The sequence below is a fragment of the Sebastes umbrosus genome, chromosome 15 (assembly GCF_015220745.1).
Source record: "Sebastes umbrosus isolate fSebUmb1 chromosome 15, fSebUmb1.pri, whole genome shotgun sequence".
NCBI lineage: Eukaryota > Metazoa > Chordata > Actinopteri > Perciformes > Sebastidae > Sebastes > Sebastes umbrosus.
Genome location: NC_051283.1, coordinates 18,289,124 through 18,312,298, shown reverse-complemented (window position 1 = coordinate 18,312,298; position 23,175 = coordinate 18,289,124). Strand labels below are relative to the sequence as shown.

Below are 23,175 nucleotides of genomic sequence, written 5' to 3'. Positions count from 1 at the left end.
CAGATTTCACAATGGCGGCGGAGTCACAAACTTTTTCATTTTACAGCTAAACCGTGCGCTACAAGATGATTCTGAAAACATTTGAGGCGAGAAATAAGCATTAACGTAACATAATATTGATTCATATTTGATCAGCGCGGCCTAGTTTGACCGTTTGATCGGAGTTCGCGAGTGATTGACAGTCGGCTCTCATAGGCGGCAGAGGGACAGCGGACCTCAGATCAGCTCTTACTGCTTGTTTTCCTCCGGTCTGTGAAATCTTGCAGATGCCGTTAGGAGCACCGGATGACACCGGAGGACACAGAGGCACATGAGTTTTGTCAGGTTAGGTAACCTGTTTCATGTACTACTGTCACGATATAGCGACCGTTTTATTTTTTATTTTTTTCCACAATATTTTTATTATGCTTTTAAACACAAACACCGACAAAACCAACAATAAATCAGCACACATTGGTCACAATAACTAAACACCAGATTTAGATCCCTAACACACAGTATACATAGCACCTAATATACTCAAAGAGATGATTGTACACAATCACATATGTATTTGAAAAATCAAAGCATCTATGTATGTATATGTATAGGGATAAGGAGGCGCTCAGTCCGTTACAATTTATCGCAGTCGACACTGATGCAACAAAACATTTTAAGAAAAATAAGAAAACAAAACAAAATAAATAAGTCAACAAATAAATATCTCACCCTACGACCCAAAAATGGCCCTTTGGCGAATTTCCAATATTGCAATCTATCAGACCCTTTAGTTCAAGTTTAGTTCAAGCGATCGTTTTATAAAAATAACTTTTTTTAATCATATTTACTCCAATCTCGCCTACTTCAGCTTTAACCTCAGGGACACTTCAAATATTTTTGTGTTTTTTTTTTAATATGTGTTTTGAACTACACCCCTGATGGCTGAAGCTCTGTGGAACTACAAAAAAATGACGATTTCCGGTTAGTTGATGGACAAGCCATGCGTAGGTAGCCGTCGGGCTTTAAGACCGCGCGGAACGCTCTGCTGCTGCTGCCAGCCTGCTGAGTCTCACACAGCGAGAGAACCGTTGGAGCTCCTCAACGGTCACACCGGAGAGATATCAACCGCTCACCGACAGCTCAACGTCTGACTCGGTGTTGCTCTACTGGCTCTGATATATTAACGTTTTTTGTCTTTTACGTGATGTGGTCACAATGAACTGAGGGATGGCAAAACGACCGGGGACTGACGACGACGGGATGTTGACTTCACCCACCGTTCTCCGGGATTTCTCAGCTGATTTGACCGTGAACATGGACTGTAGCAGCGGCAGCGACGGAACCGGAGCAGCCGCCGCGGAGGAGGTCTCTCTGGAGGACATCCTGAAGCTGTACAGCCAGCCCATCAACGAGGAGCAGGCGTGGGCCGTGTGCTACCAGTGTTGTCGGACTTTAGCGCAGAAGCACCGGAGGAAAAGAAGCTCCACCAAGTCTACTGCAGGTGGTGGTGGCGGTGGTGGTGGCGGTGCTTCAGCCGTCGACTACCCGAGGAAGGTGGAGGGACCTGGGGATGTGATGATCGGAAGAGACGGGACCGTGAAACTGCACTTTGAAGACACCACAGGTACAAAGATTTAACCCCCCTTTTACTCACATATGTGTGTGAGTAACTGCGCAGTTTAATCTGCTATCTCAACAGGCTTTTCCCTTCACATCATCACTCACAGGCCAAAAGACTGGAGCATCCCTACAAAGAGGCCATATTGTTGTGTGTCTGCTTCCAGCCATGTGGGTGAATCTGTTTACACAGACTCTCGATGCGGTTATTATTACAAAATACATCATCGCATAGCTGCAGGGGGATGGATCAAAAAAACTGCAAAATCAATTATTAACAAAACAGGGTTTGTTCTTTCAACATAATCTAATGTTTGCATTATAAACATGGCTCATGTTATTATTGCTTCATTCATTCAAAGGTGGGGTGTGTTGCTGTAAAGGAGGAGGGCTGGGCTCAGGGTTGTACATTATAAATGCTCCTGCAGTGGTCAGTTAGCTACAGTAAACAATGAACCATGTGATGGATTCAAATCTGCAGAGCACCTTGGGCCCAGGCCAAAGCAATATAGCCAGCATCATGGCTACAGTGAAACACTGGCAAAAATCCAGATGATTCATATATTGCTGCTAAAACAGCCCCGTTATTTGTGTTGTGACATTCATGATGATCAGAGCAGGTGCATGCACCTTTTTTAGGGAGAAAACACAATAGAGTTTGGTAAAAAATAGTAAGGTGGATGCTTGCATGCATATGGGCTGCAGAGATCCACTCTATTGTGGTCCACTCACCTGCTGTTTTGTTTTCCACCTTCACTATTTCAAGGAGAGGAAAACATGATGCACATTCTCAAATTTGTTTGTGGTGCTGGGAGTAGATACCCTCCAATATGTACTTTAAAAAAAAAAAAAAATGACTTGCTCCCTCACACACTTTTCTCTGCTTTATTAGTCAACGTTTCGGTCAACAAGGACCTTCATCAGGACATTAAAACCTTCACTATTTGCCTATAAAAATTAATCCTTTAATACACAAATGCCAGAATTTCATTCAGACCAGCTTTTTCGAAGGTCCCTGCTGTCTTTGTAATATGGTCAAGCATATATTTACACTTGGGGACGCAAAACTGAAAGCCCTACTTACCAATGGAAATAAAAATACAAACTGACCTGAAAACCTTTAATGAAAGGAGAAACACTGGCTGAAACTAAACCGAACCTGATCACTGATTTCTGATTGGGAACAGGCATATGTAAATTGATTGTAATGTATGATGTTGTATTATGTGATTTTTATGTATGATGTGGTATTATGTATTTTTTTCTTAAAAGCCTAACCAGGGACAACGTCTGCAAATTAGCTACAGCTAGAAGTCCTATATACATTGCATTGGTTGCACTTTAATTAAGTGTAACAATGCCTACATGTATTGTCCCCGTCAAATAAATAAATAAGTTAAAGGGACTTCCAGCAAGCCTTCTTCCACTACACTAGTTCACGTGCATAGAAAGATGCGTCTCTGCATTCCAATAATATGTGAGACATAACGTCGGCTGTGGGAGGAGGAGATGTGCCTGTCAACTCGGCGTAGCCTCAGGCACCAAGGTTATATCCTATCTCTCCTGGGAACTTATTAGGCCACCTTTCTTCTTATTTCCCCCCTCCCCTGTTTATACCCCCACACATACAATCTCTCTCTTGATCTAACCCCTCAGTCCAGCTCGCTCTCATCTCAGCACATTCAACCAACCAGTAATGTTTGCATGTCTGTGGAAATTACACGCTCAGTAAAAACAGATTGCTGCTGAGCGTCTTGACACTGCTAAAAATAGAATAAACGTGATGATTAGATGCACACAGACTTTAGAAGTCTGAGTGCAGATGGAGATTATTGGGAGAGTCCTTTGCTGCTAGTGGCGGAGGTATTTTGGGACAGCTCGGCCCAGTCCCGATTCTTATTAGGCCTGGTGATGAGAGACGTGAGACCTATTATTAAGCTTTCAGTAGCTCGCCGGCCAGTTTTCAGGAGAAAATCAACGCTTATGCAATCTACGTATGGCCTGTACATGAGTCAGTGGAATTATTTGGCCAGCACCCAGAACCACCAACACCGAGGCCTTCAAGTCACTCTTCCTATCTCGCTGCTTGTATCAAGATGTCGTCTCGAGCCGCACACTGCAGGAAGTGATCCATAGCAAACAGAATCAAACTAATAAGTAGCACACAGTCCAAGTCAAGTGTTTATTTTCGGTTCAATTGATCTGAAACATACGCTGCTCCTGCTGCGATCAGATCGATTCACACAGGGAAGAATATATTCACTCCCACTCCATGTTGCCTTTAGAAAGGCCCTGAATGAAGCCTGCATCAAGATGAGACACTTGTTTACCCCAAGCGTTTCAATGATTCATACGTACAGTGTATAGGCAAGTTTTTTGTGTTGTTGATTTGGTGCATGCAGTATTTTAACTGGAATGTTATTCATGCAGTTGATTTGGGTGATTGTGTCATTGAAGAGGTTTAAATAAAGGATTTTACATCTCTTCTGCATTTATTTATTAGATTAGATTAGAGAATTAAAACTTCAACGGGAGAGAAATCTTCCCATCTGTATCCCACTCTGTCAACCCCTTTTTTTTCAGCAGCACAGAGGTTGATATTTCTCTGAATAGGATAGTCTGGGTGACACTGCACACTGCTCCAAATATGCCCACGGTGACTTACTCGCTCTAGGAGAGACGAGGCCACCGGCCAAGCCATGTCTCCTTGGCTGGGACAAACAGAGGACCCAGTGTTTCTCAACCGAGCATTGGCGGATGACTGTTTATGTTTTTCCTCCCGTCTGTTAGCTTATAGTGACCTGCGCAGAACTGAGCTATACACTTTGAAAACAAGTGTTTGTCTCCTTAAGCAGCCACAGCGGTCAGAGTAGTCCTATTTAAATTTGAAATTACTCAATCCCTTTCCTCAATGTATGGGAATTTGAACTGAAATGGCTCTTCTATTAGCACTCAGAGAGATGACACATCTGGCCAAAGTGTCTCATTTATATGCAATGACCTAATTTTACAGCCTGGACTGGAGTCAAAGTCTGCAGATCTATCTCTCCTATTTGTTCTTTCAGCCCTGACGTTACTCTTACCGGCAGATATCCTGCGCAATCACTATTTGCTAGTGATTAGCTGTCAATTTAGTGTGGGAAAGAGACTTGCTCCGTGTACTTTTGAGCTCTTGATCATGTAGAGCTACAGGTATGTTGGCAAAGCCAGATAAGATTGTCAAAGCTTTCGTTTTATCTTTTGTCCAAGAAGGGAAAGAGAAATTTCAGGTTTTTCCCGTCCATTTAGGTTCCTGTGAGTTGTTGTATTGTTAAGAAAAGGCTATCAAGATGCGCAATTAAAGTTGAAGTTCTTTATTTTCACTTTCCATTGTGAGAGGGGTTTTCATGGAAATGAATAGAGGTCAATGTCTTTCTCCTGAGTATGAAGGAGCAGTCATATCACTATAACCAGCCCGCAGTGGCAGGTTTTGACACCTCAATTTGCCTCAGGCAGTGTGCAGTGACTGCAGAGAAAACATAATCATTTATTCACTCACTAGTTTTACAGTCAGCGCTGTCGAGCATGGAGCAATCATGCTTTTCAGCTCCCCGCCACATTAAGTCTGCTCTCCATTCTCCAGTTTAATATTTTATGTTCCGTAACACCGCGTGAGTCGTGTTGTTTTCTCGGTGTGTCCTGCATAGTTGTACAGAACTTGTACACAAAGAATTCAGAGGGGTGTGTTTGCACAGTTTAATAACCATCTACAGTGTTAATCCGTGTGAATAACTCTTAATGTCCTGTCATTACAGATAAATACCAACCGGCCACGACGTCATTAGAGGTGAGTTTCACGTCACAGTCTCCTTAGTCATGCCAAGTTCAGTTTTAGAAAAATAGTTTTCATTTTGGTGGTAGAGCCGTTTGCTATTAGTTATAGTCCAGCAGTTTTATTACCAATCGGCACAAACTATCTCACGATAGATAGATAGATAGATAAATAGATTAACTTGACTGTTAATTCACTTATGAGATTTCTTTTCACTCCACAGCTGTCATGTGTTATTTAGTCATGACAAAACAATTTCAGAAACTGTTTTCACAGTGTGCCAACCACTGAATCTACTTGTGAGCAATCGCACCACAAATAGGCTGGTGGTAACACTGCATTGCAATATTGTTGACTTTGGCCTTGAGAAAAACATTTCCTCCATATCGAGCCAATGCAAAAAGACATTTAAATGAATATTAACTGATTATCATTGCTGGTGAAAAGGTGGTATTTACTTGTGCGTAGGGTATTTTTTTCTTTAGGAACTGATAGAAATCGCCTTGTTGTGTCAGATGAGTTTTAGGGGCGTACGGAATATCGATATTATGTTTTAGGATACTGTATTGATCTCAAGAACACTGTATCAATTTTTAATCAAAGAGGACCTATCATGCTTATTTTCAGGTTCATACTTGTATTTTGGGTTTCAACTAGAACTTGTTGACATGCTTTAATGTTTCAAAAAAATGCTTTACTTTTCTCATATCAGCTGTGTAGCAGCACCTCCTTTCACCCTCTGTCTGAAATGCAGATCCCACTGTTCTGAATGCATACAAAAGTAAAAAAACTTTTTTATATTTTATACATATGGTGGTGTGTTCTTTATACAAAGACAGTTTTCCTAAAATTAGATTTAAAAAATACATTGAATTGTAACCCCTTCATCATGATACGTATCGTATCGCCAGATTCTTGCCAATACACAGTCCTAAACAGTTTAGTCACAATGAAGATATGGCACTGCCCAGCAGCAACTAGAGCTGCACGTTTAATCGAAATTTAATCGAAATCGCAATATGGCCTACTGCAATTTTCAAATAGCAGGAGGCGCAATATTTGTTAAAGGCGAAATGTGTGTCAAAATAATTTATAAATGAAATATTGTGCTGCAGAGATATCCTGGCCTAAACATCATATTCTACCGACTTAAGAAAACATCTTTATTTAATACAGATCCCCACAAAAACCACATCATATATTTCATATTTTAATGTTTTTCAATGAAAATGAGAATAATGTTGTAATAATTATCATTCCCTCTAATATCGCAAAACATATCGCAATTGCAATATCAATCAAAAATCAGCCCTAGCAGCAACACAAACATGAATTGTTACCTATCCAAATGTAACAACATGTAAGCATGACAATCTTTCAAGCGTTCGTTTCAGCGTTTGAGCCCTGACCTGTGATACACTAAACACGAGTGACTGAGTGGGAGTGAGCTCTCTGCAAAAATAGCACTCTCTACGTTGTTCTGTACTTATTATGTTTGATGCAGAAGAGCACTTAAAAGAGAGCACGACTGCTTCTCTTTTTGTTCATTAAATGCATTACTTTTTTATACTATTATACACACAAAACCACGTGAAGAGGACGTGTGTCCAGTATCTGTTTGGACAAGCAAGGTACACTTTATAATCCTGGGAGGAGAAGTCTCTCTCCAAGCTTCGTTATGTGTACATGGACTAATTGCACAGAGAGTCCTCTGTCAACTCCGAGCAGTCTGATCGGCCGTCATGTTTGCCTTGTAGTTCATGTGATCACAGGCATGCACAGTATGTGTGCGTTTTTGCATGGCTTAGTTGGAAATAGAATTCCTCTACCTCAGCTGACAGTCACTTCCCTCTCCTCTGCTTCATCTACTTGTCCTGTATTTTGCATGTTAATACTGGGTTGTTCCTTGCATCATTAGCTTTGCTTTCGCTATGTTACTACTAACAAACAGGGTGTGTTTGCCTGGTTGGTATGTTGGAAATGCATGACGTCTTTCACAATGTTATTTGTGCATCAGCAGGAAAATCCCACAGAATCGACCGAGTGGCTAAACCTCGAGGACACACCTTAATTTAAAAAAAAAAAAACAAGTTTGTTTGTTTTGTAGCCATGGATTGATAGCTTAATAAGCGCATATACTGTTACTGTATAATCACTTGTCACTTGTGTGACCTCTCTTTTAGAGTCGGTGACTTGTTTTTCCAAATCAGATTTTAGTCACACGCTAAAAATAACCAATAGCAATGTTGACCTGTCGGTCAGTCCACCGTTTTGTTTCAGACTGAAATTTCTCATCAACTACTGGATGGATTGCCATGACGTGTTGTAAAGACATGCATGTCCACTTTGATTAGGCCTGTTTGTAAAAACATTTCAACTGTCACCATCATTAACCAACATTTTAATTACGTTATTTATGACCAAACTAATGACACTCCCATCCGCTTCAGCTGAACTTTGTGTTCAGCGTTAATTACCAACCGCAACACCGCTGCTGGTATTGTTTTTAACTTGTGAGTCTGTGTATGCGTCATCATCGCAATTTGTGGTCCTGGAGACACCTACTGTAACGTACTACTACCACAGCCGCTGTTTTGAGTACTTTGCCCGGTGATTATATGTCTGCCTGTGTTTCAGTATGTGGACAGATTTTGTAACCGCGATAGCACAACCGTGCAAGATACAGTCACGAAACTTCACAGGTGTGTAGTTGAGATCAAAATGAAGGTCAAGTTCAAAGACGGGTCTGGTCCGAGCAAGGGCGTCAGAAGTAAGGTAGTAGGAACTGGGGAAGGGGCCATTGGCTCAAGGCCTATTGAAAGAGGCTAGGTCACGGTCAATTTTGGCGAGTGCAGATCAGATTTTACTGCGCATGTGTTGTACCCCAAAAATATGAAGCGTTGACGACGCGTGACACCTCCTCTATTCACCCTCCTTGCATAATTTGAACATATATGTGAGAAGGTGGATCCAGGAAGATGCCATGTCACTTATAGAGCCAGAGCAACACGACCTCCTCTCCTCTCCACGCCAAAGCCCAACTGCCTCACAACAGAGCCGATATAGCAGAGCTGTAGACTATAGTTTAATTTCCCTCTTTAGATTTGTGTTTTTTTTATGTGCTCAATGTAACTTAATGTTCTGAGAGAACTATGATTTCGCCCTGGTGCTTTTCTTAGACCTAATCATTTTGATTTAGTGAACACAGCAACTCACACAAACACAGTTTTTTAACCTGTTTGATTGATAATGTACAGCAACTTGGTCACATTTTGGCCACAGTCCCGCGTCCCTCATGTTTTGGCATTGCGTGTATGTGAGTGTGTGTTTGTTGTGTCTCAGTCCCTTGTGTAAGTGAGTCAGCCCACTAGCCAGTCGGTCAGTGCCACTCTCTCATACCCTGCTCTGCTCTGCTTCTCAGCACTTGAGTCTTTTGGAGCTAATCACTATCTTGTGTTGAGTTGACCCACTTTCCCTCACTTACACCGTAGAACCAGTGTTGGGATAATCATCAATAATGTCAAATAAAATGTCTTTTTGTTACTTGCGTTAAAATTGGTCATGAGTAAGTTCTTCTCTCGTGGTGCCCTGTTGTCATCGTCATGGCTACTAGTAGTAAATATTTCTTAAAGGAAATGAATTTGTTTGAGTCTTGCAGCTTCTGTTGTGTAGCCTTCAGGACAAGCTTAACCCAGTTTGTCTTCAGATGAAGATTAAGGTGAGATTAGTTGTAGTATCCTATTACAGGTCTGCTCGGGTCCCTGTAGGTCAATTTTGGGCCAAGACTATTAGTTTCATGCACAAGGTAAAGCCTTGGATTTTGAAATGGATCCTAGTAGTTTCAGTCTTCAGCAAAGGTAGTCGGCAAATGGCAGTTAATGCAAGTAGTCTGAAGGTTCATTTTCTCATTCTCCAAATAATATGGACCCATCATACCCCAAGTTTGAAGCGTTGTTCACTCACAGACCTGTTTTTTTTCTTGTGTCAAAGTTAAATTTCAGATTCAAATTGCATCATCATCCTCATTTATCCTCTTTCCAGATGCTTAACGGTTAGATTTATTTGACTGTTTGGCTTAGATTCAGCGGAGCAGTGCATATTTTTGCATGTAAACACAACAGTGTACAGCACTGGCTTCCACGCTGCTGCAGCTGGTTGAACAGGAGCTGCATGTGTGTCTCTCCCTTCCCCCGTATACCAGTCACTGCAGGCAATGAGCTCCGTCTCTACAAAGACTGGTTCTTACTCTTGTCTGCTCTGACGTGAGACTGCACATTTCTAGAAGGAGAGACGTAATTTTTTCATAATTTGTAATGATGTGTGTAGAGTTTTAGTGCAGGGTTTTTGGGTCAGTTGTCTGTGGCTTTTGAGTGCAGACACAGTCCCCTGCAGTGACTGGCACTCAGTTTGATCCCTGTATGCCTGACATTTACCAGTGACCTAATTGTTACATCCCGCTTTTATTCCAATCAATTAATTGATTTTTATTACATTAACAGCTTCACTTAAAAGCACCAATGCGGCTAATATTACATCCCCTAGGTCTACATTTCTGCCTATACAGGGATATTCACAGCAAGCACAAAGCCACAGGAATGCAATTTATTGAGTAGTGCGAGCTATTTGAGTCAGGGTATTCTATTTATATCCACCACAGGAGAAATCTATTTCTCATTTTCTTCTGGTCCAGTCAGACATTAGCGATGAATTGAATATCCTCTTCAGTCTGTCAGGTTTTCAAGGTTATCAGATCTTTTTGTCGCAAATATTTTCTAGTAGTTGCTTGTGAGTCCTGTGTGGTTTTTGGGAATAGGTTTTGTGTGAAGAGACAGTTTTTTCTCCTCTGTCACAGAAGCTGCCTATCAGATTTCTGTGGTATTTTAGAGCCACTGTGGGGATTCTGACAACATTTTAGGACAAAGTGTTCCCTTTGGCAGCTGATGAATAATAGCTGTAGTGAAATAAACTAGACTCTGTGGGTTTTCTGTTTTGGGAAGATGTTTTTGGCACATACAATAACATGCTTAGTTGTGTAAGAAAATATCGACACACAAGAGTATCGCGACTTTATCCCGATTTTTATGCGATACTGTATCGATTCTCCAAAACAATATAGATTTTTTTTATTAACTTCTTCAAATTCTGACGGTTCACCTACGGGCCCTACAACTATTCAATATTTCGGAGGTTGTAGCGGGCTCATTTTCAAAGCTAGAGTGAAGTTACTGACATCATGTGAAACTAGAAAAACCTAAGGAATCCATTGGTACCAACCATGTCATACTAGCTTGTCGAGAAGGAGGCTAAATAACAATCCAAAGTTATGCTAAAGTTTGGTGAGGAAAAACTGGCATGGTGATTTTTACAGAGGTCTGTTGACCTCTGACCTCAAGATATGTGAATGAAAATGGGTTCTCTGGGTACCCACGAGTCTCCCCTTTACAAACATGCCCAGTTTATGCTAATCTCAGGCAGTTTGGGGCAAAAACCATGTCCTTTTTTGCATGCAATATACATTTGTTGTTTTTGCCTATTCTAATATGGTGTGTTCTTTACAGTTTTCCTAAATTCAAATGAAAAAATTAGCAATATGTCGCCTTACTTACAGTATCGCAATATATCGCAATACATTGAATTGTTACCCCCGTATCATGATACGTATTGTATCATGATACGTATTGTATCACCAGATTCTTGCCAATACACAGCCCCGGTGATGCTAAGGCTATTAAACCTGACTTTTATTTGGAGAGGCTTTTTTTTTTTAAAAAGAATTTTGTCTATCTTACCATATCAGCTTTTATGCCACCCTGATAGCTTGAAGTGACACCTCATGTCAGTAATGTCTGTTTGATACAGAGGGACATTTCCTCAGCTCTCAGCAATTTCCAGCTGACTTCATATAAGAATGCAAGCTGGACAGTTTTGACCAGGGGATATGAAAGGGCAGCATCATGTTCTGTTCCACTATGAAAAGTGATGCCTCAGACCGGAGGAGGCCGAGCATCCGCTCCTGCAGTGGAAGACCTCTAGATTTAGCTCTGCTTATGTAACTGTCTGTGTTGTGATGGCTTTTCTCTACTATTGCAGCGAACGCTGAAGGCTGCTTAGCTGACTGTTTTGTGAACTCAGATGGTCACAGTGTTTCCTTGAGCTGTAACTGCAAAGGCAAGAATGTGTTTGTGTTACCTCCAACCCAAAGAATGATGTCAGTCCTGTTGCTCTGGTCTGCAAGAATACATACTTTTGCTTTCAAATGAATAGTGTTAGTACTTTTACACTTGTCATATATTTGGAAAGCAAGGCTAGAAAAGGGTTTTCATCAGTTTTTATGAAGCACATATTGTTTACAGTGACACTTAAGCACTCTTTCACTCTCAGACATGCCCCAGCTTTAAAGGGATAGTTTGGGTGTTTTGAAGTGGGGTTGTATGAGGTACTTATCCATAGTAGGTGTATTACTTACAGTAGATGACGGTTGGTGTGCCCCCAGCATGGAGAAGCACCAGCACCGGACCAAAGCAATGTACTGCTGTGAGCGGGGACGGCAGAAAACTGATATGAATCAACAATTCCTTAATGTAAAACTAGGAGTAGTTGTATCTTCCTGTATAAACTGATCTGTGTGCTAAAAATCTCAGCAGCCTGATTTTTCCTCTCTCCTGTGTTTGTCTTAAAGACCACCATTAACGTTCACACAAAAGGCTCATTCTTTGTCCATCTGCGTGTTGGTTGACTCACTGATGCTTTCCCCATCGTGGTTGTTCCTCTCGCACTGCTTATCGAGCAAGCTCATACAACCAAGGATATGTATATGCCTATTTTTCCAACCCAGTTGGTTTTTAGGATTATTTGCCCTTACTTTTTGCCCCATATGAATTAAACTGGCAGCTTATCGGAGCTTTACTTCATTTATTTAACCTTCATCTCACCGGGGGTAATCACAATAAGAATTAATCACTTTTCCAAGCAAGTTCTGGTTAAGAAAGCGAAACACACAGTAAATGCATGAGTTTTAGCCTCAGCAGAGACAGCATTTATACTCATGAGTGACCAAACATTCTTGCTTGCCTGTCTGAGTTGTTTGGCTAGAAAGCAGACCAAACAGATGTTTATGCAGTTAATTATGTGCCCCTCTTTCATTTTTTTTGGTCATCAAAAGGCCAGTGTTTCAGTCGGTCACAGTACTCGACCCAGTCAGGTGCTATACACGACCCAGTCGACCCAGTCGGGCGCTACGTTCGACCCAATGGGTTGCTATGCTAAGACACAGTTCCTCACAGTTGTTTTGGCATGTCACCGGAGAAAAACAAAATTTATGTTATTTAAAATGTGGTCATTGTGTGGGACATATGCTTGAATACAAAAAACACCATCTCCTGTCAGAATGCCTCGTTTAAGTGGTTAAGTGGAAAAACTGCTCTTCATTTTGTTGAGTGGGTATAAATAAGGTAATGTTTGGAGTAGAAAGATCCACCTCATGACGATTTTCTTTCCATATTCATTAGTTTATTTTTTTTTTTCCATCATCAGGTCTTACTTGCATATCATTTATTAGCTATTTTGCACTAGTTATGCTTGTCGGGAGCTAAGTCTAGCATTGAAGATTTGATATTAAATGCAGTGTTCCTTCAAGAGACAGAGGTTATTCATGAGTAAAAAATTCCCTTCCTATTCGTCATTGATTCTCAAGATGATGCCTCTGTCTGACACTGGTCTTCATGTGAGGAGGAGATTCTGTAGTATAAAACAACTCATTGTTGGAAACCATAAGCCTGAAGCACTTCTTGCCCCGGACAATGATGTCATGCAATAGTTTAGTATCACTATTTGTTTGTTAAGCGTGAGAAAAGTTGCTTTCGAGGGAGGATAGAGTATATCCTGAATGGATTTTTGAAGACTTTATGTATCACACACACACACACACACACACACACACACACACACACACACACACACAGGATACTATTTTTTTCTTTGACACCCAGATGACTCATCCCGCTACATTTCCTAAGAGCCATTTGAAAATGTATGCAACTTCCTGTGTTACCTGTGGTTGGCCAAGACCGCAGCGATGGGAACATATGACGATTTCATCCACCTTGGCAGGCTACCATCTATACCCTGGGTGGAGCCTGGTTTCAATTAGTGGTTTTGCTACCAAACATTTCTGCCCATGCCTGGAACCCAGCAGTGGATTTTCTGGCTGTCTTTCCCAACTGTTTATCAGCATTCTTGTTCCCCTCCTTCCTCCTCTGCTTTGGCTCCTTGCCCCATTCCTCTGAGTCACAAGTCTTCAGATGAGATTGTGAGGTGGATTTAGAAAACCTAGCTGTAATATTTCCTCTTTCCTGGGTGCTGGCTATCGATACTTAAGTTGCGTTTTCCCCATTCCATCTGACATAAACTCATAAGGAACTTGATGTCATTCTTCGATATGAAATCATTAAGCTGTTACAACACTACCTTGTTGGTGGAGTGACAGGGTTGAGTTATCCAGCATTGAATTTTCTGTTTTCTAGCCATTCATGTCTGGACTCACTGTTAAACTACAGGAAGTTAATTATTACAAGCCGTTTTGTGTTGGCAGGGAAATTGGATTTAACTGTTGGTTAAATCAACCCATGCCTTGCCAGTGTAGCAAATGTTCCTCAATTGGAAATCTAGTCTAATGCAACTGCTGTCCAGTGTAAATCTTTGGTGAATGAGACCCTTGTGCTGTCTGTCACTCCAGCGTTTCCTTGTATCTCCGCCCACTAGTGCATGTTGTCCTACAGATGGATTATAAGGTTACATAATGGGACACTAAGGAATAGGATATTTATTTTAGCCCCGGAACAGGATTATCTGCTGCACACAGAGATGGTTGATAAATGATAACAGTACAAGACCATGAAACCAATCTTTCTCCAGTAAAAGAATATTTTCATTTATAGAAAGACAATGAATATGGAGCTGAAAGTAAACTGACAGTTCAGGGAATTGGTCCATAAAGAAGAACCACAATAGCAGTTTCTAACGACACAAGTCGGGTATGGTAGAGCTGTGTTGTCTGTACATTAATGCAGAGAGACGACATATAATGACATTTTCTATGTAGTTTTTGGCAAACACCCAAGTGGTTGGCTACGGGTTGAGGAAGTTCCTGCTTCTCGGAAACATCTAAGGGTATTCCAAACGTGAGGGCGGCACTTTGATTCTACATGACATGTAGGTTATGCACTAATTGTTTCTGTTGCTGCAGTCATTGATCCCAAACATGCTCAGTCCACACCCTTCATTTCTGTGCGCTACAATCCCAGACAACATGTGCCGGAACAAGGTGCTGTTCTCTGGCACCTCACTCACAGCCAGCCATGCCCGACAACACCTACCGTACATCAACACTCTTATTTATTTGGACTCCTCCCTTTTTCAACAATGCTGCCCCATTCCTTTCTGGATAAGAACATACTGTGCAGTTATAACGCACGATTCACATTTTATCATCTCAACAGGGCAAATTCAAATTAGCCTTGAGGTGTTGCTTGTGCACATACTAACATGATTGCAGCCAGCAGATTCCATCCATATCCAAATCCTGTGATCCTGGTTAGGGTTAGGCGTTGACATCGAATGGTTAAGGTTAGGCGTTGACATCGAATGGTTATGGTTATGATAGGTCGTCGGGCAGCAAGTCTTTCGAGAGTTTTTGCACCTTTTTGCAATTTGCGGGTTACCTTCTAGACATGACCCAATTTCAGTGCGAGGGCTGAATGAAGATGACGTATCAGTTGTGGTGAAAGTCTTGAAAAGAGTTGAAGATTGAGTCCAATTTCAAGTAGTGAAAGAAGTTGAAGTGTCAGTCGAAGTTTAAGTGATAAAATCAACTCGAAGTGTCGGTTGAAGTGGAAATCCAGGAAGACATTTGCCAAAAATTAGTTCACGTGTAGAAACCAAAAGAAGATTTTTCATTACTTTTATTATTTCATTACCAATTAACTAATCATGTTTAGTCAACAAAGGCCCAGACGGCTGATACATGTATTAATTGACTACAGCTCTAGAATCCTTCTCAGTGAGCTACTGTCCTGTGTATAATATTTAGCTCCTCTTGCTTCCAAACACTTGTTGAACTGAGAGCAATGGTTTATTTAAGTTGTCAGGAGATTGCCCAGCAGAGCCAACTGGTCTTACTGCAGTGAATGAACAACTTTGTCCCAAACAACCAGTTTTAGACATTTTGGAACAAGCTGAATAAAACTGATAGGTCATACCATGCTTGTTAATGAAGGGAAGCAGTGATGAAATGAAATCCTCCCCAGACGAAGGTAATAATTACGCTATTGGGAGGAACACCGGCCTCGTTCCAAATTTGGTTTGATGACATGACCTGTCTGTCTTCTTGTCTGTTCAGGTGTGTTGAGTTTGCTGTAGATTTAAAGTTGTTTATCTCACGAGGATGCGCTGGTGTGCCATGAATTATAGAGCAGCCGGACGGAGCAACATAAAATTGAGCGTAATATAATAATTATACCAACAAACTTTGTATAGCAACTCACTCAACTCAACTTCATACAAGAATGCAGCACAAAGTGCTTTACAATAAAGGAAAATACACATAAAATCAACATAAAAATGGGTAGAAAACAGTGTAGTTTGTCAGCTGGAAAGAACATGATGTTGGCACACATAAGGGCACGTAAACAAATGTCAGTGGACAGGAAAAATGGAATTTTATTGCTCTTGCTAAATTAGAAATGTCACTTTGATTCTCTACTTAATTGTCTAGTTAAAGAACAGTTATGTATATACCTGAAAGTTCATGATATATTTATTCTTTTTGTCTTTCATAGCTTAGAAAGTAAAAGATCTGATACTGTGGACGGCAGTGGATGTCAATCTTAATTTAAACAAGACCCAATCCTGCACCGTTCTTTTTTCTGTAGGAACTCTGTTATTGGTCTGTAAAATTGATTTATTTTCCAGTACACAATAATAATCTACACTATCCCATTTGTCCATTGTCCCGCAGGTTATTGACTCGCTGGGTATCATGATCTACAAAGCTCTGGACTATGGCCTCAAGGAAAGCGAGGAGCGTGAACTCAGCCCGCCGCTGGAGCGCCTCATCGACATGATGACCAACACCGAAAAAACGGAGAGCGACCCCTGTCCTGACGAGGGCTACGAAGCCACAGAGGAGGAGGATGAGTGCGAGGAGGAAGAAGAAGAGGAGGAGGAAGAGGAGCCCGTCTCTGCCACCACCACCACCACCACCACCACCAGCGCAGTCAGCGCTGTTCGCAGCTATCGAGACATCATCACGGTAGGTTGTTTGAATCCTCCCGTAATAACTCTAATCATTTCTGCAACAATTCAATCAGTCATTGTTGAAGGATCAAGCTGATCCATGACGGATCAAAGTCATCACAGGCGTTTCAAATGTGCGGATTCTTCTTTCGCTTTGAATATTTCCTCTGTTAACGGAGCAGTGCATCCACACGTCATCATCACTCCAGCTCCAAACATATTCCCCTGATGGGGGCCGTCACGCTGTAAATTCCCCAAGTAGCTTCTAAATATGAGACTGGCAATTATAGCTGTGTAAACACGCTGGTATTTGGGGAATAGGCTTAGAAACTCTCCCAGCTTGTTCCTTCCATGTAATGAACCCGGTGGATAACACAATCAGTGCGTGTCTTGCCTCGCCTGGCTCCTAATTCCTCCAACAATCATTCTCTTGACTGCAATATGTTGGTATGACACGGCTGGAGTAGATTAATGCACATTCCTGACTGACCTGCTTCCTCTACTTGTACTCTGCTGTTTCGTCAGGCAGAGGTAGGTTGGGTCGATGAGGGTTCAGCGAGACGTGAAGCTGAAAAAAGATGACAGGACTTGCTTGTGAAGCATCCAAAGACAGGAGCAGTTAGACGTTGAATGGGTTTCCTCAATGCTTTAGTGAAATGGAGTGAACTGCTATCCTCTTACCAAAGCTGTCAATCTGGGATTAATTATTAAATGCTCAAATGATTTCTCACAAAAGAGCCTGTCAATTTTACCCCACATCTCCAAGCTATGACATTGGCGCACATACTGTTGCACCTAAAAATTGCGCAGTTAGATTTTTTGCAATAGATAATGTTTGCTTGATACAGATCATTGTTTTTAGCATAAACAGTGGAAACCACCAATGCAGCGGTATTTAAAGCATGGTCGTTAACTCTCCCATCGCTCAGGTGTCATTTTACCTGTGAATTTCCCTTCAATGGATGAGGAAGAAAACACTTTCTGCTGAGTCAGACATTCCTGTGGTTGGCCAAGCCCATCATGAGAATATGTCACTCGTCTGGTTTTTGCCTTTGTGTCGCTGGAGATAATTTGGCAGTTCATCCATTACTCTGGCAACGGCTTGTGTTATCTTTACGATCACTGTTAAATACCATAAGGGCCAGAGCTTTAAATAGTGCGTAGATGATGTTAATCAGGTAATGTCACTCGGACTGGACAATCAGGTTCATGTTGTTTCGTGTTTTTGGCCACGCTGGCAGCATGGCAATAGGCCTGCCAGACCACAACTTTGGTCCAGACCGAAATATCTCAAGAATTGTTGGATGGATTGACCTGAAATTTTGTACAGACAATTATGGTCCCGAGAGGGTAAAGCCTGCTGATGTTGGTGATCCTCTGATGTTTTCTCTAGCACCACCATGAGCCAGACATGTTTTGTTTTTTGGGATGGATTGGCATTACATTTTATATTGACATCCATATCCCCCCTCCAGATGAATTGTATTAACTTTCCATTTCCACTTTGCATCCAGCACCAACATCAGCCCAAAACTACTAACTAATAATGATTAATGATTTTTACATACATACATACATACATACATACATACATACATACATACATACATACATACATACATACATACATACATACATACATAAAATAAAAAATGGCGGAAGATAAGTCTAGACGCAAATTGGCGTGGCTTATATGGATAGATTCGTCTGGACCCATAAAATCCAGGGAAAAATCATCAGAGACTTACGGTTCAAAAGTTACAGGTTAAAGGTTCATTGTTATAGCGCCACCATCTGGCCACATCACACCACATTCAACACTGCACTCCGTTGGGTCCCAAGCAATACACCCGCCAAGTGTGAAGTAGCTCGAATGAGTGGTTCTCGAGATATGCGAAGGGCATATGGAAAGACAGACAGACATAGATTCCTTGCTTTATAGTTAGATAGCCACATATATATATATATATATACATACATATATATATATATATATATATACATACATATATATATATATATATATATATATATATATATATATATATATATATATATATATATATATATATATATATATATATATATATATATATATATATATATATGTATGTATATATATATATATATATATATATGTATGTATATATATATATATATATATATATGTATGTATATATATCACAAATTTCCCTCAAGGGGCTTCACGGTGGCTTTAAAGTACCACTATATAGCACTAATTTCTTCCCTACCGTTCTCTACAGATTTGTTCTTCCCACCTGCCCAGCCCATCAGCCGCCCCCAGCCACTACCAGGCTGTGTGTCGTGCTCTCTATGCCGAGACCAGGGAACTACACACCTTTCTGGAGAAGATCAAGAGTGCCAAGGAGGTAAGAAACTCTTGCACGTGACATCCGGGAGTTATTAATAAATCTGGTGAGGGTAAGTCACGGGCAAGCGGAAACACAAACGATGCCATCTGCTCAGCCTTTTTCTTTACAGTACCTGATAATACACTTGCATATGAAGTGAGTCACCTAAACCTATTTCAGAAACACTCACTTAACTTATATTGTCACTCGTCCAAAGTCGGAAAATGTTGTCCATGAGTCATACTCCAAACATTTGACTCATTTTCAAATGGCAAACATACCAAAATATGAAAGAAATGGAAAGTGAAAAGGAAAATTGTGCTTGGGAGAGCAAAACAGCTAAGACATGAGGAAAGTACCAAACTGTCTTGTCCCTGGGGTTTACCACTCTGCTGCTTTGGTATGTGGATTTACTGTGTAGAATTCAAATGGTTGAATTAGGATCTGTGAGGCCAAAAGGCTTTCTAACGCTGGGAAAAGAAAATACCAGAGTGGTGCCCAGAAACTGCACAATAACAACAAAACGGCCCACAAAGTGGTGATGGTCCAGAAGGATTGAGAATGTGTGGGTGTCCATGTATGACCTTCCTGTCAGACCAGCTGAGAACTCGTCATCGCTTACACTACTTGGCATGACATGGACGTCGTCTGGCATCCTGTTTCTCATTTATCTCTGATTTAATTATCACAACATTAAACACAGAGTATTGGTACTGGAGTAACTGTGTGTGATTAGTGAGGGATTCCCTATAGAGACAGCGAGTTTTAGACAATTAACCAACTGTTCATCAAGATGTGCTGGAATTCATTCTTTTGAATTCAAATCAGTAATTACAAAATGTCAGCATGAAAAAATACTATTAAAGGAATACATACACCATGGAAGATGCCATAAGCAGCTTGAGCAGAGCCAGATATTACAGACCAGGGTGTAGTCTAATTTCAGAAAAAGAATGTTATCATTTTAATGGCACATTCACACCAAGAGCGAAGCAAACTCTTCGCGCAGCGCGATTACATACAAAGTCACTGCAAAGAAGCAAATAGACACACATTTGCGGGAGTTGAAATATTTCAACTCGAGGCGAGAAATTCACGTGATGCTGTATCGTGAAATCAGCGTTGAGATTCTCCTCCTGTTGTCACTGACGTCCTGTCGTTGATTCAGAAATGGAGGGAAAAAATACTGTAGCTGTCTGTAGTCACCAGAGCTACGATAGTACATCATATGTACAGAGACCGGACAAAACTCTGTGTTTAAATGTATGTGTAGAAACCACAGACTGCCTATGGTATAAATAACAACATCGCTGCCGTATTTATGCCGAGATGACGTTATGTTGAGTGTTGATGGAGCAGCTACAATTTTAAAAGTTGTTTACTTGTGGACCGACCTGACAAAGCATGAATTCAGACTTTTTACAAATCGGCATTATTCTTGAGTTATTTTGGCATCCTTACGATCCGTTTATTGCAATTAAATCACAGCACAATTTGTTTATTTTGGGTTCATACCGCAGTAGCGACGTGTGACTTGCAAGATGCAGTCAGTGCAATGGCACTCTATGTGAATACAGCTCACCACCGGGTGATGTTATGAACCCAGACACTACGGCGTTTGGTTTGCAGACATATCTGGGACTTCCACAAGATGTTCAAAGCAGCAACAGTGGTTATTTCTTCCATGGTTGAGGCGAAAATTAGCTTTTTTCTCTTGGTGTGAATGCGACATAAGAAATGCACTGTTACACTTCCATAAAGTTGAATTGACAACCGTTATAAAGTTTTAGAAAAATGTAGTATTGAGGTGGAGGGGAAAAAAATTTGCCCTACCCCTCTCAAGCTTTCAAAATAGAATGAAATTCTTGTACACTTAATAGTACAACTTTGTGTTCCCTGATTTGAGTTGAGGTTTAAAAAAGATTTAGCCTCATGACTTATTCCATAGCCTGTCAAACAGCTTTTGCTGCACAGTATGTATGTACACACTCATGCAATATGTGCAAACAACCTTATGTAATAAATGGTTATAGAATCAAGTTTAACCTTATTACTGCTATTTAAGGAGCTTACAGGAGGGGCGACCACCCGGCTGTACAGGCTGCTTTGCACTCCCTGTAGCACTGAATGTCACTGGATAGTTGCTAATAGGTAACCATACAGTATCACACATGCTTACAAATTAGGAGGCTAGTCAATGAGTCCTTCTCTGACTGTTGTTGTTTTTCTCTCTTCTCAGTCACAGTCTATCAGCTTCTTTCTATTGGATTCCCTTTTCTGTACTTGCCGGTCTAGAAATAAACCGAAACCTTAATTTGTTGTGGAGGGTGTGTTCAGTGAGCGACAGGTTAAATGTTGTCACGGTTTAAAAGAAGGGAAAGGTCAGATCAACAGAACAAGATAAGGCTTAGGAAGAAGGAATGTGTTTGAACAGTAAATACAGGTGTGGTTGAATAGATGTGTCGATGATGAGAAGAAAAGCAGCTGCAGCTGTCAACAGAGGACGCTTAGGCTTTTCTTTCTTTGATCTGACAGTGATATCGTAGATCATGAATCTAACAACTTTTGACAAACGAAAACTTAATTTAGATTTTAATTTATTGTATAAAGTAGTATATTATATATAGTATATATTATAGTATACTATATATAGAGTATTTGACTGTCTATGATGGAGGAAAATTAAAAGCGTCCGTATTCTTTTGGTGGTGGAGCTACTAGAGCAGCACTAGGGTTGGGGGAAAAAATTGATACAGCACAGTATCGCGATATTTTGCGGGGCAATATTGTATCGATACACGGACGTCAGTTATCAATCTTTTATTATATAAACTATTAACTTCTTAAAAATCCGACTGGCCGTCGACGGGTCTGGCCACTATTCTGTTTTTCAGAGGTTGCAGGCTCAGTTACAGCTACAGTGAAGATACTTGTATCATTAATAGCAGCCATTAGTTGACTATTGGCTTCTTTATTTCCCCCTGGTACACTGTCAATATAGGATGAGATGGATATCGACATGCTCATGTGAAACATCATCCATCGATTAATTAACCAGACTGCTTTGACAATATGGGCAGTTTGCCAATGACCTCAACTTATTTTCAGCCAGCACTGTGAATGCAGCGGTACATCTTTTGAATATCATGACACTAGAAAACATTTTTAATTTCTTTCTCTATTTTTTATGTCTGTTTTTGCTTTCTTGGTTAGAACCTTCGGAAAATGGAAGGCAGGACTCGGGATGAACCTGTTAGAGACCTTGACGAGCTGCAAAATGCAGATTGGGTAAGAAAAATATTGTTTTTTCTACACCAAGCACCAATAGATTTAACTCTGTGACCATGTGTTGGTAAATACATCATTTATATACTGCAGCAATTAACATACCGCATCTTTTTTTTTTTTTTTGTCCTCACCAGGCACGGTTCTGGGTGCAGGTGATGCGAGATCTACGAGATGGTGTTAAACTGACGAAGGTTCAGGAGCGTCAGTACAACCCGTTACCCATCGAATACCAGCTCACACCGTACGAAATGCTGATGGACGATATCCGCTCCAAACGCTACAAGCTGCGAAAAGTCATGGTATGGGAAAAGTCAAGATGAGCATTTATTTCTATTTAGCCTTTTTCTTTTTGTTTGAAATAACTTGAGACTTACACAGTCACATATTCTTATGCACATTTTGAAGTAACGCATAAGAAATGCTGTATATGAATGGCAAAATTTGATTAAACTGTTTTTTGCTATTATCGAAAATGAGATAATGTGCTAAATGGATTATAAGAACACCTTTGTCGAATACGTTCTGACACAGCAAACATTTAACTCATATGACTGATTAGCTGTGATTAGCCCATAATGTGAGAATGCTTGTCTTCGTCTCCGGACAGCATGAAACATGACCAATACTGACTGATGTGAAAGAAAAAACTTTCCCAGTTGAAACAAATTCCTGAAGACCTCTCTCCATTTTTCTCTCGTAGATGGTTAGATGGTCTAGCTGACTTGTTTTGTTTCCGGTTGGAAACCTCTACTTCTTCTGCTCTGTTTACTGGCGGTTTACAGTCATGCGTAGCCTATAGGGCCAACTTCTGACCAA

General features: G+C 40.8%; 1 protein-coding gene across 4 annotated transcripts in view; it reads left to right on the top strand.

The window, feature by feature from the left end:
- Nucleotides 1-1,013: 1,013 nt before the first annotated feature.
- The window catches only part of spire1a (spire-type actin nucleation factor 1a), a 34,604-nt gene continuing 12,442 nt past the window's right edge, over nt 1,014-23,175 (top strand). For all 4 annotated transcript variants that reach the window (XM_037794899.1, XM_037794900.1, XM_037794896.1 and 1 more), the window contains exons 1-6: nt 1,014-1,603; nt 5,391-5,422; nt 16,422-16,715; nt 18,964-19,089; nt 22,285-22,359; nt 22,494-22,658. In XM_037794899.1, coding sequence (XP_037650827.1) covers nt 1,207-1,603; nt 5,391-5,422; nt 16,422-16,715; nt 18,964-19,089; nt 22,285-22,359; nt 22,494-22,658 — 1,089 coding nt within the window. In that variant the 5' untranslated portion in view covers nt 1,014-1,206. The remainder of the gene's footprint in view (nt 1,604-5,390; nt 5,423-16,421; nt 16,716-18,963; nt 19,090-22,284; nt 22,360-22,493; nt 22,659-23,175) is intronic.